Source organism: Strix uralensis, chromosome 16, assembly GCF_047716275.1.
Source record: "Strix uralensis isolate ZFMK-TIS-50842 chromosome 16, bStrUra1, whole genome shotgun sequence".
NCBI classification, from domain to species: domain Eukaryota; kingdom Metazoa; phylum Chordata; class Aves; order Strigiformes; family Strigidae; genus Strix; species Strix uralensis.
This window is the reverse complement of record NC_133987.1, coordinates 4,815,034-4,830,443: the sequence shown is the minus strand read 5'-3', so window position 1 is coordinate 4,830,443 and position 15,410 is coordinate 4,815,034. Positions and strand designations below refer to the sequence as shown.

The 15,410-nt window shown below is 53.2% G+C and overlaps 2 protein-coding genes across 10 annotated transcripts in view; one reads left to right on the top strand and one right to left on the bottom strand.

Annotated features, from left to right (window-relative positions):
* TSC2 (TSC complex subunit 2) overlaps positions 1-8,655 on the top strand; it is a 34,845-nt gene extending 26,190 nt beyond the window's left edge. For 8 of the 9 annotated variants that reach the window (XM_074885579.1, XM_074885578.1, XM_074885577.1 and 5 more), the window contains 10 exons: positions 662-822; positions 1,178-1,680; positions 2,527-2,602; positions 3,458-3,544; positions 3,761-3,947; positions 5,045-5,184; positions 5,397-5,475; positions 6,175-6,266; positions 6,548-6,646; positions 7,145-8,655. In XM_074885579.1, the coding sequence (XP_074741680.1) occupies positions 662-822; positions 1,178-1,680; positions 2,527-2,602; positions 3,458-3,544; positions 3,761-3,947; positions 5,045-5,184; positions 5,397-5,475; positions 6,175-6,266; positions 6,548-6,646; positions 7,145-7,312 (1,592 nt within the window). In that variant the 3' untranslated portion in view covers positions 7,313-8,655. Of the gene's footprint in view, positions 1-661; positions 823-1,177; positions 1,681-2,526; positions 2,603-3,457; positions 3,545-3,760; positions 3,948-4,972; positions 5,185-5,396; positions 5,476-6,174; positions 6,267-6,547; positions 6,647-7,144 lie in introns of those variants that run through there. The other variant, XM_074885581.1, reaches the window with a different exon arrangement.
* Positions 8,656-8,944: 289 nt separating this feature from the next.
* PKD1 (polycystin 1, transient receptor potential channel interacting) overlaps positions 8,945-15,410 on the bottom strand; it is a 98,966-nt gene continuing 92,500 nt past the window's right edge. Inside the window, exons 43-46 of the mRNA XM_074885572.1 lie at positions 14,964-15,251; positions 14,404-14,538; positions 13,828-14,142; positions 8,945-13,462 (exon numbers count right to left, since the gene is read on the bottom strand). Of these exons, the coding sequence (XP_074741673.1) occupies positions 12,854-13,462; positions 13,828-14,142; positions 14,404-14,538; positions 14,964-15,251 (1,347 nt within the window). The 3' untranslated portion in view covers positions 8,945-12,853. The remainder of the gene's footprint in view (positions 13,463-13,827; positions 14,143-14,403; positions 14,539-14,963; positions 15,252-15,410) is intronic.

Below are 15,410 nucleotides of genomic sequence, written 5' to 3'. Positions count from 1 at the left end.
TGTCTGATCCGATGCCACACGCAGGGCTCCCAGCATTGCTGCGGTGCATGTGTTACTCTTGCTCTCTTGTCCTTTCATATGTCTAGGGCTGAATTGTTTTGCTTCTACTGAGACATACTAGGAAAACTGCCAAACTGCCAGTAAATGGCTCCTAGTGAAATTGCTTATCTCCTTCTAGGCCACTACAAGGCACAGGAGCATTGCATTTCAATCCAAGAAAAACTTTACTTTTTTGCACACTTGCATAGAACTGATGTCTTCATTGCCTGGATAATGATGAACCTTTAATGCTAGTCTTGTACTTTCTTACATCTCTGTAGTTCCTGTCTGTCCTGATAACCGAGCATTGATGTACAAGGTCCCATTTCCTCATTCTGTCCCCTGCTTGTTCATCAGTAACAATTGGAAACAACCTCACTTATTTTGCCCAAAGCAGACGCAGCCCTTTGCTGTGAGGGTAAGACGATCAGTTATTCTATACAAAAGGGGAACCAGGAGCAAGTCTGACATGACAAGAAATCAAAGAACCAGAGCACTCATTCCGTATGGCCTTCCATTGAAATCCCGTAGGGAAAAGGCTGGTACTTCAGAGGAGAGGACGGGGGCCTGCCAGTCTGTGCCTCTCTACAGACTTCAGTTCTTCTGCCTTGTGTCTCGATAGAATCAGCCGTGGTGCTGGAGGAAGGGAGCCCGTCGGAAATGGAGCTAAAGGAAACTGAGTCCCCAGCCGAGTCTCCAGAGAGTGAGGACATTGACACTTCGTGTTCTGAGCAAGTCCTGAGCGAGGAACGGTTTGGTAAACCCCAGGACTCTTATAGCAGGGTAAGAAGAAACAGGTTAACGGTTGTGTCCTGTGTGACAGCCCCGTTGTTAGACACAGGGGAATACTGTCTGTGCTCAGATGAATCCCTCTTGGCACCCTCTGAAAGAACTCACTAACGATATCAAAAACCACATTCAGTCACGACTGAGAGTTTGGGTGGCTTGTGAGGGACTGCATGCAGAGCAGCAGCACTGAATACCTGTTCTGTTCAGTCCTGGGTCTGCATTGCTTTGTGCTTGGCAGCTTTCTGCTCATCTTTCTCTGGAAGTGTCAGGGGTGCCTCCAGCGTTACCGTTGTCAGCTTTTATTTTGCATATCAAGAAAACTGTTCAGCTTTGTTTCTCCCTCTTTAAGTCCTCCTCAACCTCCAGCCAAGACGAGAAGTCTCTGAAGTCAGAAGACCTGGTGGAGGGTGGAATTCCCATCGGGAGAGTCCTGCCATCCCAGGAGGGCCGAACGCTGGAGGAACTTTCCTTCCAGCCATCCCAGCCCCTCAGCAAGTCGAGTTCTTCCCCCGAGCTACAGACACTGCAGGAGGTCCTCAAAGATGCAAATGGCAGAGAAGTAACAAGGAGGCTGAGCACAGAAGTGAAATCAAAATCCCAGTCTGGGAACCTGGAAGGGGAAGGGCTGGGCAGTTGGCTGGGCAAGGGGGAGGACGCCAGAGTGACAGGGTCAGGCGGGTTGGACGGCACCGGTCCTGTCACCTCCCCTCGCTCTCCCTCCGGGCACCGGCCCCGAGGCTACACCATCTCTGACTCGGCCCCATCAAGGAGGGGGAAAAGGATTGAGAGAGATGCCTTCAAGAGCAGAACAGCAGCCTCCAACGCTGAGAAAGTACCTGGAATAAACCCGAGGTGGGTGGAGTGGCTTCTCTGAAGCTAGAAATGGTGAGCTCAGAATTGCTGAAGCCACGGCTGGATTTGTTCAGAGTGGTCTGCTGGTTCTGTGGGACCTATGAAACAGTATCTGAAAAAAAAGAATATTTCTAAAAAGAAAGATTAATTACCTCTTTTATCAGGAGCTAATACAGACATGTTGTACCGACTGCCACCAAATGAACTTTGTGATTTAGGAAATGGGTCTCTTAAATGGTGAAAGAAATGGATAAATAGATTAAGAACATGAGGAAAGTATCCCAAATTAGGGTCCAGATGCACGTGTGGCTTGAATGAAGGTCACCTAGAGTGCTGTGAACAGGATGAATTGCTAGTCTTGCAGTTCAGGAAATATAATGTGCAAAGTACTAAGGAGAAAGGAGAGAAGGAGCTATACTAGTTGCTTTTTGAACTTTAGATATTGGCAGTTGCCCAAAATTGCATTATGAGACAATCTTCATCTTACTGAGGGCAGGTAAAACGCAGATGTCTGTAAAATCATTTCTGTGCTAGCCTAGAAACACCCCCCGTAGCTGTGAGGCAGGAGCACGTTCCTGCTCCTCCGTTCTGTGCAGAGATTGCCTTTTGAACGGGGAATTTGTGCAGCTACTGCTGTTTGACATAACTATTGTTTTTTATGACAGGGGTCTATTACGAACTGCAGGTAGTCCAGGCACCTACGGTGTCTCTAGAAGATGAGGAATACTCTGTTAGCATTTTAATTGCTTCTCTTTTTCTTCTGTACCTAACGTTCGTACATACAACAGATCAAAATTGTCTTCATTTTTATGGTAACAGGACTTTTTTTCCCCCTCTCTCCCTTAGCTTTGTGTTTTTACAGTTGTACCACTCCCCATTCTTTGGCGATGAAAACAACAAGCCCCTTTTGTTGCCAAATGAGGTAGGCAAGGTTGTTCTTTTATTTTTTAAATTCTTGTAGTTAATTCTTCTAACCTCATTACTTGTTTTTGAACATAAATGATAGTAATGAATGTCCAGCTCAGATGGTGCAATTTAAAGGTGTTTCCTACCAACAGTGCTACAGATGGGAGATTTTCTGTACCCCAGTCCTGGTGGCTCCTGCTTTATGGCTCTGGATGGGAGATATTGGGAGATTTACTTAGTGCCAGAAGGCAGGATGATGTGTGGAGTTTTGGGTTTTGCTGGTAGGAGGAGTGCAGCATGAAAACTGAGCATTAGGTGATATTGGCAGAGCGTCACCAGACAAACCTCGGTGTAATGGGGAGTGGCCAAGAGGCTTTCTGGGGTCGTATGAGAAATTAGTCATTAACTACCTGGAGAAATAGTGCTGGGATGGGGTTCTTGTGAACTGAGCCCCACAGAGCTCCCGCCGATAGTTTTTCCCTCCCTTTAGTGTCGGGTGGTCGGGCAGTAGGGAGCCTAGGTGGGATGAGGTGATGCCCTCGACTCAAAATGGTCTTCAGAGCAGGAGACATGATAGTATTTCATGCCTGGAGCTTAAATGAAGAAACGATGTAATTTGTCATGGCGAGTGCATCTAACCTGTGCAGTTTGCCAGATTAATCTCATCTGCAGTATAAAACCCAGGAAGTGTGGTGACAGATGATGCACTGTGCCCTTGCAGAACAGGGCAGGGCGGCGTTCATTGAGGAGGACACTAACGAGGGTCAGGAATCTGTGCTGACATTGTGCTGTCGTTGTCCTGAAGGGTTTTAGGGAGGGCAGTGGGTGTGCGGAGATAAGTTTTTAAAGATTTTGATTGTTTTGATTGTAGACGTTTGAAAGATCAGTGCAGCTCCTGGATCAAATTCCTTCTTATGACACCCACAAGATTGCAGTGCTCTACGTTGGAGAAGGCCAGGTGAGTTGTGTGCAGATGCACTAATCCTTCGTTGGTGACATCTCCGCAGAAGGCCAGGCACCACGATTTGTCCTGCTCCTGCTCTAGCCTTGCTTTTCCTTAGTTTCTTGCACTAAAAATCAGTGAAGCCCTTCTAGGAGGGTAATAACCTCATTGCTCGTGCTGATGGAGGGCTCTTAGCATTCCCTGTGGGACTCCCCTGTTCTTATCTCCTAGAGCAACAACGAGATCGCAATTCTGTCAAATGAACACGGATCCTATCGCTATACAGAGTTCCTGACTGGCTTAGGGAAGCTCATTGAGCTCAAAGACTGTCAGCCTGATAAAATTTACCTTGGTGGCCTGGACGTGTGTGGGGAGGATGGACAGTTTACCTACTGTTGGCACGATGACATCATGCAAGGTAAGGTGGCTCCACAAGCTGGAAGTGGAAGGGTGGGCTTTTCTCATCTTAACACTGACCTGCCTTCTGCAAACTGTTTCCTTTCCAGAGATGTAGTAAAGATGACCTGGGGCTCTGTTCTCCTCCCATTCTGTCTCTCTGGTGTCTCTGCAAGCCACGTGTTAAAGTTTGGGAGAGGTGCATACCGGCCTTATTTAAGTAAAAAAAAAAAATCATACCGCTTACTTTTAAAATAGTCTGCTCTATTAAAAGTTGATATGGATTGTTGTGGAGGTTTGTAGAATAAGCTGTTTGTTCCTGAGCTGCTATGAAGGCCGTTAATTGAGGGTGGTGTGTGTCAGAACTCTGCTACTGGCTTCTCTGAAGAACAGTATTGAAAGCAGGAGGGTTGTCATTACTGTGGTCGCTGCTAATTGGACTCCAGTGTTACCCAGCTCCTGCAGCACCACACAGTGCAGAGAACATCCAGGATCTGGGTGAACTTCCCACGTGTGTTCATACAGCTCTGTGCATCCCAGTCGTCGTGCTTAGGCCGGTTCAGTGGAGCAGCTGCAGTTACTGTGGCCCTGGTGCTCTGCAGAGCTCAATCAGGGGAAGTCCTGGTTTAAGCTGTTTAAATCTTCCTCCTCAAACCAGATTCTACTCACCATGCTGCTGCGGTCATGGAAAAAGTACCCAGGAGCATTTCTGCAGTCCCCTGTTTGTGTTCTGTGAGCAGAGAGCTGGCTACCCCAGCTGGGTGAGCACGCTTCTCCAGTGGGCATCAGGCACGTGCGGAAAGCCAGGCCCTGGATTGGCTTTGCTGAGCCTGGTGCTAGAGAAGGCTCTGCAGGGCAGCGCCTCAGAACTGGCAGGAGCAGAGCTCTGAGGCTGCCCTTGTGCTGGCCGCTGCGCTCCCGGCTCCCAGCGTTGCGGGAGCAGCCCACTGGGGCTGGATTCAGCTGCCGCAGACGGGGACAAGTCTCTTGAGGGAGCACAACTTACACTTTTTATTATTGTGCTGCTGGTACTACCTTGTCTTCCAGACAAGTGCTGCATGTTGACCACTGCTGCTCACAATCCCAGGCCAGCCTAAGGATTTTTCTGTTCCTCTTCAGCCATTTTCCACATCGCTACTCTGATGCCCACAAAGGATTTGGATAAATATCGCTGTGACAAGAAGAGGCACCTTGGGAATGATTTTGTTTCTATCGTTTACAATGATTCTGGAGAAGACTTTAAACTGGGAACAATAAAGGTACAGGATTCTACTTGTGGGTGTGTTATAAAAGAGGCATGTGGCTGTTCATAAAACCTTAATCTGACGTGTGTTATCTTAGCAAACAGTGCTGAGATCATGAATGGAGGTTATTTGCCTTGGTGGGTTCACATGTGTTTGTTTACGGCATTCACAAGAATCACGACAGCTGCCAGTAAATGTATAAGTCTGTTTTATTGTTTTCTCATTAGGGTCAGTTCAATTTTGTGCACGTTATCATCACACCCCTGGACTATGACTGTAACCTGGTGACACTGCAGTGTCGGAAAGGTAGGAATCCCTCCAGCCTTTGTTCTCAGCCTTTCCTGTATTGCTGGTGCAAGAACTGCCTTCGCTTTCCAGTCTTTTTGTGTTCAAAAGTAAAAATTTCCCAGAGGGACTCTCTGAAACCAATTTGCTGCCCAGTTGTGTCTGGTTATGTCCTGCTGATATATCTTCCCTGAGATAAGAGGTATCTTCCCACTGTACCATTCAGACTATCTTCAAGCTGAAGACGAAGTGCCAGCAGAGTCGAGCGAGTCCCTCCCGCAGTTGCTGGGGAATACAGGAGGAGCTGTGGAGGTCCCCGTGGCTTTGGGGGACCTCTCTGCTGTCCTTCCCAGCGCTGCAGGACCTCGCCAACCCACCGCGGCTCCGCGTGAGTGCAGCAGTGCCGGTGCAGTGATCTGCAGGGGCCTTTGCTTCCCTCTTACTCCCGGGGTGTTTTTTTGCTCACGCTTTGGTTCGTGTGGTAGAGCCCAGGAGACTCTCCTCAAACCTTTACGGAGCAACCAGAATCTGAGAGCCCGTTGTGTTAAGTTGCCGTGCAAGTTCTGTTACAGTTGGAGCTGTAGAGCTCAATGGGAACTTCTGAGACTCGGTGGTGCAATCCCTCAGGCTTTTATTACTTCTCTGTTTAGTTACTGGCAAGCTCTGGCTTGTTCTCAACTGTCTTACAGATTTTTTTTTTCTTCTTCCTTTAAAACAAAGACATGGAGGGTCTCGTAGACACGAGCGTCGCTAAGATCATCTCCGATAAGAACCTGCCATTCGTAGCCCGTCAGATGGCCTTGCACGCTAACGTGAGTACCCCTGAGCTCCCCGAGACCTCCCATCTTTCTGCTGGTGTCTTGGTCCATCATCACCTCCCAAGGAAATGCGTAGGGCTTGCTAAAGCAAATAAATGAGTTTTCAATTACTGCTGTCAACCTTTAAGTCAGAGTTAGTACGTGAAGAGTTATAATTTAGAGCTGTATTTCAGTTGCTGTCAAACTGTACTGAAATGTTCAGTTAATTTTATCATCGTGGTTGTGTTAACGTGCCTCCTCTCTTTCCCGGCTTCTCCCCGCCCTTCCCAAACCAGATGGCTTCCCAGGTTCATCACAGTCGATCAAACCCCACGGACACTTACCCATCCAAATGGATTGCCAGGCTGCGGCATATCAAGAGGCTACGGCACCGGGTGAGTAAAGCTGTTGTAGGTATTTGCAACCTGGGTGAGTAAAGCTGTTCTAGGGGTTTGCAACCTGGGTGAGTAAAGCTGCTCTAGGGGTTTGCAACCTGGGTGAGTAAAGCTGTTCTAGGGGTTTGGAACCAGGTGAGTAAAGCTGTTCTAGGGGTTTACAACCTGGGTGAGTAAAGCTGTTCTAGGGGTTTGGAACCAGGCTCTACCTTAGAGCCTCATTACAAATAAGGCACATAAAATCGGCTCTCGCAGCTTGCTGAGTAAGAGGAGGAATACACGTGTGAAGGGTGGAATCCAGCTCTTGCTGGATTAGTTTAACCGCCAAGGTCTGGGCTTGTGACGTTCCCGGCAGCTTCCCGGGCGGCGGCGGAGTGGGGGCCCTGGACACAGAGCTGCTCCACGCTGGGGCTGGACAAGCTGTGCTGAGCTGCCCCTGTGGAGAGCGAAGAGAGTTTCAGGGAGGGTGGAGCTCACCCCTTCTCGTTTGACTTTCAGCTACGTGAAGAAACCCAGTACCAGACTCCCGGCCTTCCCCTGCAGATGCATCCATCGGCTCCAACGAAGCCGCCTCCCCAGATCCCTCAGGACCCTCCTCCCACCTACGAGACCGGGCAGAGGAAGCGGCTCATCTCCTCGGTGGACGATTTCACCGAGTTCGTGTAGATCCCAGCGGGTCGGGGCATCCGTCCCGGGACGGACGAGGCAGCGGAAGCGTTTGACCTGTGTTGTGGCTCCGTGCGGCTGCGCGGACCCCGCGGAGCGGGGCTGGGACGGCACCGTGTGCCTGTGCTGCTTGCACGTGGACTTGGCATTGAACCTGGACCGGGAGGCCTGAGCCTGCCGCGGCCTGAGGAGGACCCTGTACCCCCAGCACATGCTCCTGGAGAGGCCCCAGCAAGACATGTTTTGTTTTAGTTGGTTCGAGCGATTTCAAGGCTTCCATCTCTGGTGGGAACTTTCCTGCAGAACCTTTCTTTGGGCTCCTTCCACACCAGCGTCTGGTGGAAGCTGACCAAGTCTGATATTCTGCAGTTCGTCATGTAGTTGGAAGGTGCAGGAATTGTGGGAATTTTGATGACTTTATTGGGAATGAAATAACAAAATAACTATTTCTAAGCACCCGGAATCCCAGCTCCTCTCCAGGCCTTGGTGCCTCTCAGCACTTGAACTCTTTAGGCTTGTTCTGCCGCTGGCTCTGGTAAGAGTTAATTTGGGTTCTTGAGTCACCTGCCAGACGTGCTGCTTAAATTCCCAAGGATTTGTCTCCATTTTGAGAGATTCCCAGCAAACCCTCCCTCATTCAGCAGAGACGATTTTGCTACCAGGGGTAACACAAAAGGGGGAGGCAGATGCCACTGGCCGGAGCAGCAGAATGGCAGAGCTGGGCCACGAATTCCTTGTGACGAGGGGTCTGACCCAAAGGGTTTAGCCCAAGGCTGGACCCGGCTTTGAGGTTGAGCTGCAGAATTTCCGCTGGCTGCAGTGATGCTGGGGGTAACTCTCGTCCTTCTCTGTGCACCCGGTAAATCCCGTTTTGAAAGACTGTTGCCGTGTCTTGGGGCATCGTCTCTGAGCGAGTTGTGCCCGTTGCACTGACGCAGCGTGACGGTCTCCCCGGCTGTTGAAGCGGTTCCGAGCGATCCCGTGTGCAGCTGGGGTGGGGTTACGTAGCCCATCTTGTGTGAAGATGGTCATCAGACACTACACTACCCAACTGGGAGAAACCACGTTAAGCTGGACTATACTGTGAGTACTTTTATCTCCTGCTCCGTCGATAAACGGGGAGCGTGGCAAGAGGTAACAGCAGCGCCCACCCGAGGGAGAGGAAGACAAGTGCAATCTGCACCCGGAACTGTGAAGTGACAGGTGAGGGGACAAAAGTGACGCTACTGGCTTGTGCAGGGCTGTTTGGGAACTCTATGTTGTGTTTTGAGTGTTTATAAGTCGTAAAGGAAATAAAATATTCGTATGGTCAGTGGGTTCTTGCTGGCCTGGGAAGATTCAAACTGTGTTGTGTAAAAATGTCCCCTTTCAGGCTTCTGCTCTGCCTTGGCCAAGTCTCCTTCACGTTGACCACCGACACCCCCCTGTCAATAATCACAGGGTTTAGGGAAGGGGCTTGTGTTGGCCAGGAGACCTTAATTAAAATTCCAGTAGCAAAAAGAATGACAAGGGTGGGGGGAGGACGGGCCCTGGACGAGCTCTGGCCACTTTGCCTCCAAGCCCTGGCCGAGCTCTCGCTGGTCACTGCAAGGGGGCTGGAGCGAGTGTAACAAAAGCACCAGAGCCAGGGCCTAGCAGTCATCTTTTATTTGACCTTGTCATTTTTTAAGAAACATCCCCACAGTTACAAAATATGCTATTTTTGTTTGCAGTGAAATGCTGACCAGACAGTAACAGTTGGCATATCAGTCACAATCATCTCTTTTTCTAAAAAAAAAAAAAAAAAAAGCACTTATATAAGTCCCTCCCTCTCCCTTTTAAACTAATGGATAGAGTTTTTTTTATTTAAGCAGCTTGATACTGTTGCATCTTTGTGAGACTTAAGACAATAAATAAGAAACCATCTCTTGGTGACTACAAACACAGAAATATACATTCAGGAGTATTGATGGGCGAGGGCTGCAAAGTCAAGTTTATTGCCATCGAGGGTCTAACTCCAGGCCCGGCACCTCTGGCTGCAGCTCAGCGAGTGTGTACGCGGTGCCTCAGCTGGGACAGGGAGGGAACCCTGCAAGTGGTGCTGGAGTTTTGTACAAATAAACGCTGCCATGAGAACTACGATTTGTTTGAAAGCTGGCGGTGGTGCCCCCCGCACCCGCGGGCCCTCGCGGAGGCCTTTGGCTTTTCAAGGAACAAGGGTGGGTTCCCGAGCTGCTCTCCGTCCCTCGAGCGCAGGAAGGGAGGAGGGCACTTGTCCTATCCTGGTGCTGCTCCTCTTTGATTAGAAGCAGCACTTGGTCAGTCACACACATCAAGTCACACTCACACGCAGAGCAAAGCTCGGGAAGAAACAGGCCCTTGGGGACAAGAGTCCTGATGCTCCCCTGGGGGGGGCACCCCCACGCCTCCCCGTAGCTTATTAAAGGCTTTTCAGAGCAGTCAGGGCCCTGCTTGCCACTGCCTCTTGCCTCTGTCTCTCCCTCCTGCACTTAACTCCTCTTACCAACCTCTTTTAAACAAGCACACGCAGCTGAGAGCTGATCTGGGGCTCTTGAACTGAACTTTTTGGCTCTTGAAGATGCAAGAGATGTCCAAGACCCGCTTGGCTCATTTTCCTCACGGAACGTACCCCCATGGCCCTCAGGGGCAGCTGGATCTACACACGTTGGTCCACTGCAGCGGGAAAGGGCTGCAGGGCAGAGCTGGAGGTCAGAAGTGGCTGTTCTGGGGCAGGTGTTTTGTTTTGCTTTATAACTACATCCTTCCTACGCCAGGGAGGACTCACCACAGGGGCCATGAGCTCAGCAGCATGTGCCCAGCGCCATTATCAGCTGTACCCTGGTACAGCTCAGGGGGTCTGGCCAGGGCTTGCAGCCACCAACACTGTACCCATCACCGAAAGAGTCGGGGGCACCTACCAGAGGGAGCCTGGGGGCTGCGCTGCTCGGAGAAGTAAAAGGAACCAAAAAAAAAATACAAGGCTAAAAGTTTTAAATCTCTGGCTTGAAAACCAGTTTTAGCTACTGTTAAGAGTTCTGGAGCAGACGGAGCCGTTTGTAAAAGCTGTAACAAATCCCTCGTGCACAAAGCTCGGCACTGTCAGCACCAGGCCCAGGCTCACATGGGCTCTGGGGCCCTCACTGCCCCTTCTGCCTGCGCCAGGCACCCTCTGCCGCCTGGCCGGGATCCTCCAGCCACTCTCCTGCACTCCAGGCCCTTCTCTGTCATCGCTTCTACCTGCTGTTCCTTCCATTAAAAAGCTTTGTGGTTAACACTAAGCTTTCCTCCGCTTCCCCCTGTGCACTCTGCTCCTTCAATCACCTCTGTGGTGACCGACCACCAGCTCACTTTGAGTCACCACACACTTTTTTCCCCCCGCCCGCATCCTTCTGCAACCTTCCCCCAGCCTCTGGCCTTCACAGCAACTGAGTTTCTCAAAGGCAACTTACACCAGCCCCAAAGAGCACCCCTGGGCCCTCCTGCGTCCTCCTTCAGCCGCCCATAAGGGCACCAGGAGCCAAAGAAGCCCGTGGACAGCAGGAACAAAATCTTTAAAAGCATCTGACCAGCTGGGAGCAGGATGGGGAGACTCAGGAGGTGACATGATGAGGTGGCTGAGACACCCCTCGCTCTGCCAGGGGCAGGGCCCTGCCAGGGCTGCCAGCGGTGCCCAGGCGCCCTCCCCGCAGCCCTGCCCGCCTGGACTCGTTGCCTAAGGCTCCTCGGTGCCCCCCTGGCGCTTCCCGAGCTGGGGGCAGGCGCTGGGCACCCACCACCCAGCACCCTGCGGGGCTCCCAGCCCCAGCGAACCGCGGCGGGGGGGAGAGAGCACACGCACCACACGCACACAGACACCTCACACTTATATACACGGGACATTCCCAGGAAGAAGCACTTAATACATCCTTTAAATAACTCTGACAATAATATTCTGTCTCCTATCTACATGTTTCAAACATGTTACCGATGCTATGAAAATATAGCAAACATACAAAAATATATACATTTAAAAAAAAAAAAAAGAAAAAACCAAAACAACCCATATAAATTACTTACAATATACATCAGGTGAAATGGCGATGACGAAGTGAACGCAGGCCCTGGGGAGGCTCCGGCCGCTGCTCAGCACCCCGGCTGTGAGCAGGAGGGGCCCGTGGCACAGCCCCTCCCCAGCCGGGCACGGTGAGCACAGGCCAGCTGTAGCCCAGCAGTCCTGGGGAGCTGCGGGGCGAGGGCAGGGACCCCAACAAAAGCTCCTTTAGGGCTTCACCCGCCTCCCCCAACGCTTTTGTGCTTCTCTAGGGAAGATGCTGGGAGGTCCCGGCCCAGCTGCCTCAGGCTGGGGTGTGCTGGGGGCTGCGTTCACTTCCTCAGCACTTGCTCATTTCAGTTTACGATTTAAACAAATGAACAAAAACAAAACAAAAAAAAAAATACTGCTTTTGTGATATATTATCCCGTTCTTGTTAGATCGCATGTGTCATTGTTAGCCGAGGAAAGCATTGTTTAAAGTGCTGGGCAGTACATACGAACAAGTAAACCAAAAAAAAAAAAATTATACATATACTTACGTCAATACATTCCTTGGATTAGAAAAGCCAAGCAGGCAGCAGCGCCCGTGGGCCACCGCGGGGGGGCGGGGGGCGAGTGCCGGGGCAGGGCTGGGGGGGATGTGGGGGGGCCACAGCGAAGCCAGCGCTGCAGCACCCCCCCCACCCCCCCCCCTCGGAGCTGCAGCCCCGGGGCTGAGCTGCCGCTCGCCATCCCCTCCAGCCTGGCCAGGCAGCAGGGCCAGCAGCTCGCCGCAGCTTGCAAGGTCATTTGTTTTAAATATTGGGTTTCTTTAAATACAAATAATAGTACCAATTTCCGGAGGATAAAAGTAGCCAATACTGGAAATTAACTGATCTGGGCGTAGATATCATTTATCTATATCTATATATATTTATGCTTAAAAAAAAAATAAAAATTGGTTAAATATCTTCTCAAAACCTGTAGCTTTCCTCCACAGTGTGACTGGTCAACAACAATCCAAGACTCAGTTCAAACCTTCAAGGCCTGGGGCTCTCCCCTCACCCTCTCCCTCCGGCCCAGCCAGTGGGGAAGGGAGGTGAGCGTTGTCCCGGCCCCCCCCTGCCAGGCCCCAGCAAGGCGGCCTTGGCCCAGTGGCCATTTAACAAAAAAGACAACTTTTTAATACTGCCCTACCCCAAGAGGGGTTTTTGCTGCACCCTGATCCCGCAGGAAAGGCTCAGCCTTCGCCACCCAACCCCAACGCTGGAAACCACCAGGCAGGAGGTGTCTGAGGGGGCCCGGGGGAGGACAGTGGCTGTGCCGGTTGCGGCGCAGGCAGCGGCCCTGGTGCAGGCAGCAGCCCCACAGTGCAGGCAGCAGTCCCCTCGGCAGGAGCTTTCAGAAGCAGCAGCTCCTGAGGCTCCAGGTCTGCACGGCGGCAGGCACAGCCCACCCTTCGCAAACCCCTTCCCAGGCACTCCCCACCCTGCCCGGGCCTTGCTCCCCGCCATGCCCAGACGCTGCCCGTTATTTGACAGCAGGGTGCACCCTGTTCTTGGCCCGGAGGGGCCGTTTCTTCTTGACGGCCGGAGCTCCGGCGGCGTAGGGTTTGTGTGGGGGCAGCACGGAAGCTGCCACGCTGACGCCTCGGCTAGCTCGAAGGAGCCGGCTGGGCACAGAGCCCCGGCTGCCTCGTGGGGCAGCGGGAGAGTGGGGGGACAGCGGGGCGTCCCGTGGGGGCTGCAGGTCCGTGTCGGAGGAGATCTCGGGCGAGGGCCCCTGCTCCGTGCCGAGGCCGTCCTCTGAGAGCTGGGTGTACCTCCTCCTGGAGCGGCGGCTGCGGGAGCCCTCCAGCTGGTGCTCAATGCGGTACACGTCCTCCGTCACTTGGTTGACGCGGTCAAACTGGGCAAGGAGCATCTCGAAGAGGGAAAGGAGACGTTGGATGTCAGCATCCACTTCCAGGCTGTCCCGGGTGCTCAGCACCAGGCTCAGCCCATCCAGCTGGCTGGAGGAGGTGGAGGCCCTGGAGCTGTCGGAGGCAGCACTGGGAGTGGGGCCCCGGAAGGATTTGGAGTCACTGGAGTCTCGGGACGGCAGCGGCTCCATCCCTTCAAACCTGACCTTGTGCCGGAACTGGAAGAGAACAGGGGAGCAGAGTTATTTCAGGAGCTGGGAAGCGGGTCCTGCTCCAAACAGCCCTTCTAGGGGGGGGCAGGCCCCGGCATGGAGCTGGGGACAGACCCCGGATAAAACGCCGGGGAACTGCAGGACTGAGAACCGGCAGCACGTGCCCCTACAAGGCCCCATCGCTAACCCAGCTCCTGGGCCTGCAGGAACAGCCACTGCTCCAGCCCTCGCGGGCCAGAGGAACCTGTGAACAGCAGCAGGAAGGAGCCAGGGGCAAAGGCAGGCTGAGGACAGCACACGATGATTCTCCACAAATATCTGCAGCCAGCTACCCGGCCCCTTCTCCACGGAGTCTCCCAGGCTGCGCTCACCTCCTTGGCTTTGCTGAAGCCCATCCACATTTTCAGCCTGCGCACGAAGAGCTCCACCATCTCGTAGTCCTGGGGCTCGAAGGCGGGGCGGTACAGCTCAAAGTGCATTTCCCGGTAGCTGTGGATAAGCACCGCAGTGAACAGCCTCAGCACGATCCACACCTCCAGGATGATGTAGCTGGTGCAGAACAGGTAGTAGAGGCCTGAGGACTCGGGCAGGCAGGGGCGGAGGTTCACGCTGCCCCGCAGCATGGCAAACAGCAGCAGGAGGCTGCTGCCGACGCTGCGGAAGGACTCCGAGGAGGAGGAGAAGAGCTGCAAAGGGAACATTAGAGATGGAACGAGAAGGGATCAGTGGCAAAACATTCTCCTGGTCCCCAATACCCATCACCCCGTCTTACAAAGCGTGAGACCTGAGGAGCCCCTGGCTGAAGCCACCCAGCCCGCAGCACCCCGAGGGCCTGCCGGGCTCCGCTCACAGCCACTGCGTGGCGAGGGACGAGGGTAACACGACCCCGGGCAGCCCTCACTGAGACCCAGGCACCGGTGAGGCGAGGGGGGACAGCAGGTACTTACCAGGAAGCCGAGCTGAGCGTAGGCCAGGATGAGGACGGCGAACGCCAGCCCTGCAGCGGTCAGCTCCTTCGCAGACTTCTGAAAGGTTTTCCCGAACACAGACCACTGCCTGACGAAACGCAGCTGCTGGGCAGCCTGGAACCAAGAGAGCACACGGTGTTACAGCACGGGCCCATCGCAGGGGCTGCTGCGAGATCCTCCCAGCCCCGGGAAGGGTCTTTCAAACAGCTCTATGAATGGAAACTCTGGCAGAGCAGAGGACACCCTGGTCAAGGGGCTCCCTGTGGACAAAATCATCCTGTCAGCCACACGGGGCTGAGTTCCCCAAGGGAACTGAGGGCTCAGAGGCTTCAGAGACCCCAAGTGCCGCAGCTTGTGGCATCGCTGCCCACCGGCCCCGTCCTCCAGTAGGGCTGGATGTGGCAGCAGCCCTGTCGCATTTGATCGGTGCCTGGCACAGTCTTGCACTTGTTTTTACTTCAGAGCCCTTTGCTGTCCCTGCCGCGGCGCACAGAGAACCCCCCTGCCCACGTGCTGCTCCCACTCGATGCTCCCCATACCTGCACGGTCAGGAGGAAGAGGAGGGATGCAGCCAAGGTGCTGAAGACAGTGTTGAGAAAGGCCACTTGGTAGAAGTTGGTGAAACCCCTGCGGTTGTTGAGGTACTTGAGCCACTGCTGGTCAGCCAGGGTGGCTTGGCTGAGGTGCACCACCACGGTGCACGTGGTGAGGAGGATGAAGACCCACTGGCCGTAGTTGCCCCACAGGGTGAAGTAGGCTCTGCCTTCCTTCTTGATGGACAGCGACTCGGACACCACGAAGTAGACCACAAACATCATGAGGAAGACCTGGGGGAGGAACACAGAGGTTAGCAGGGAAGGGAGAGGGTAACGCTCAACCACGTGGCTGCACCTGCAACACCCCAGGACAGCCAAAGCCCCACCCGCGAGGCTGGAGCACACCCCCATGCCTTCCTCGCTCTCTCCAAGCCCTGCTCCCTCCTGCCC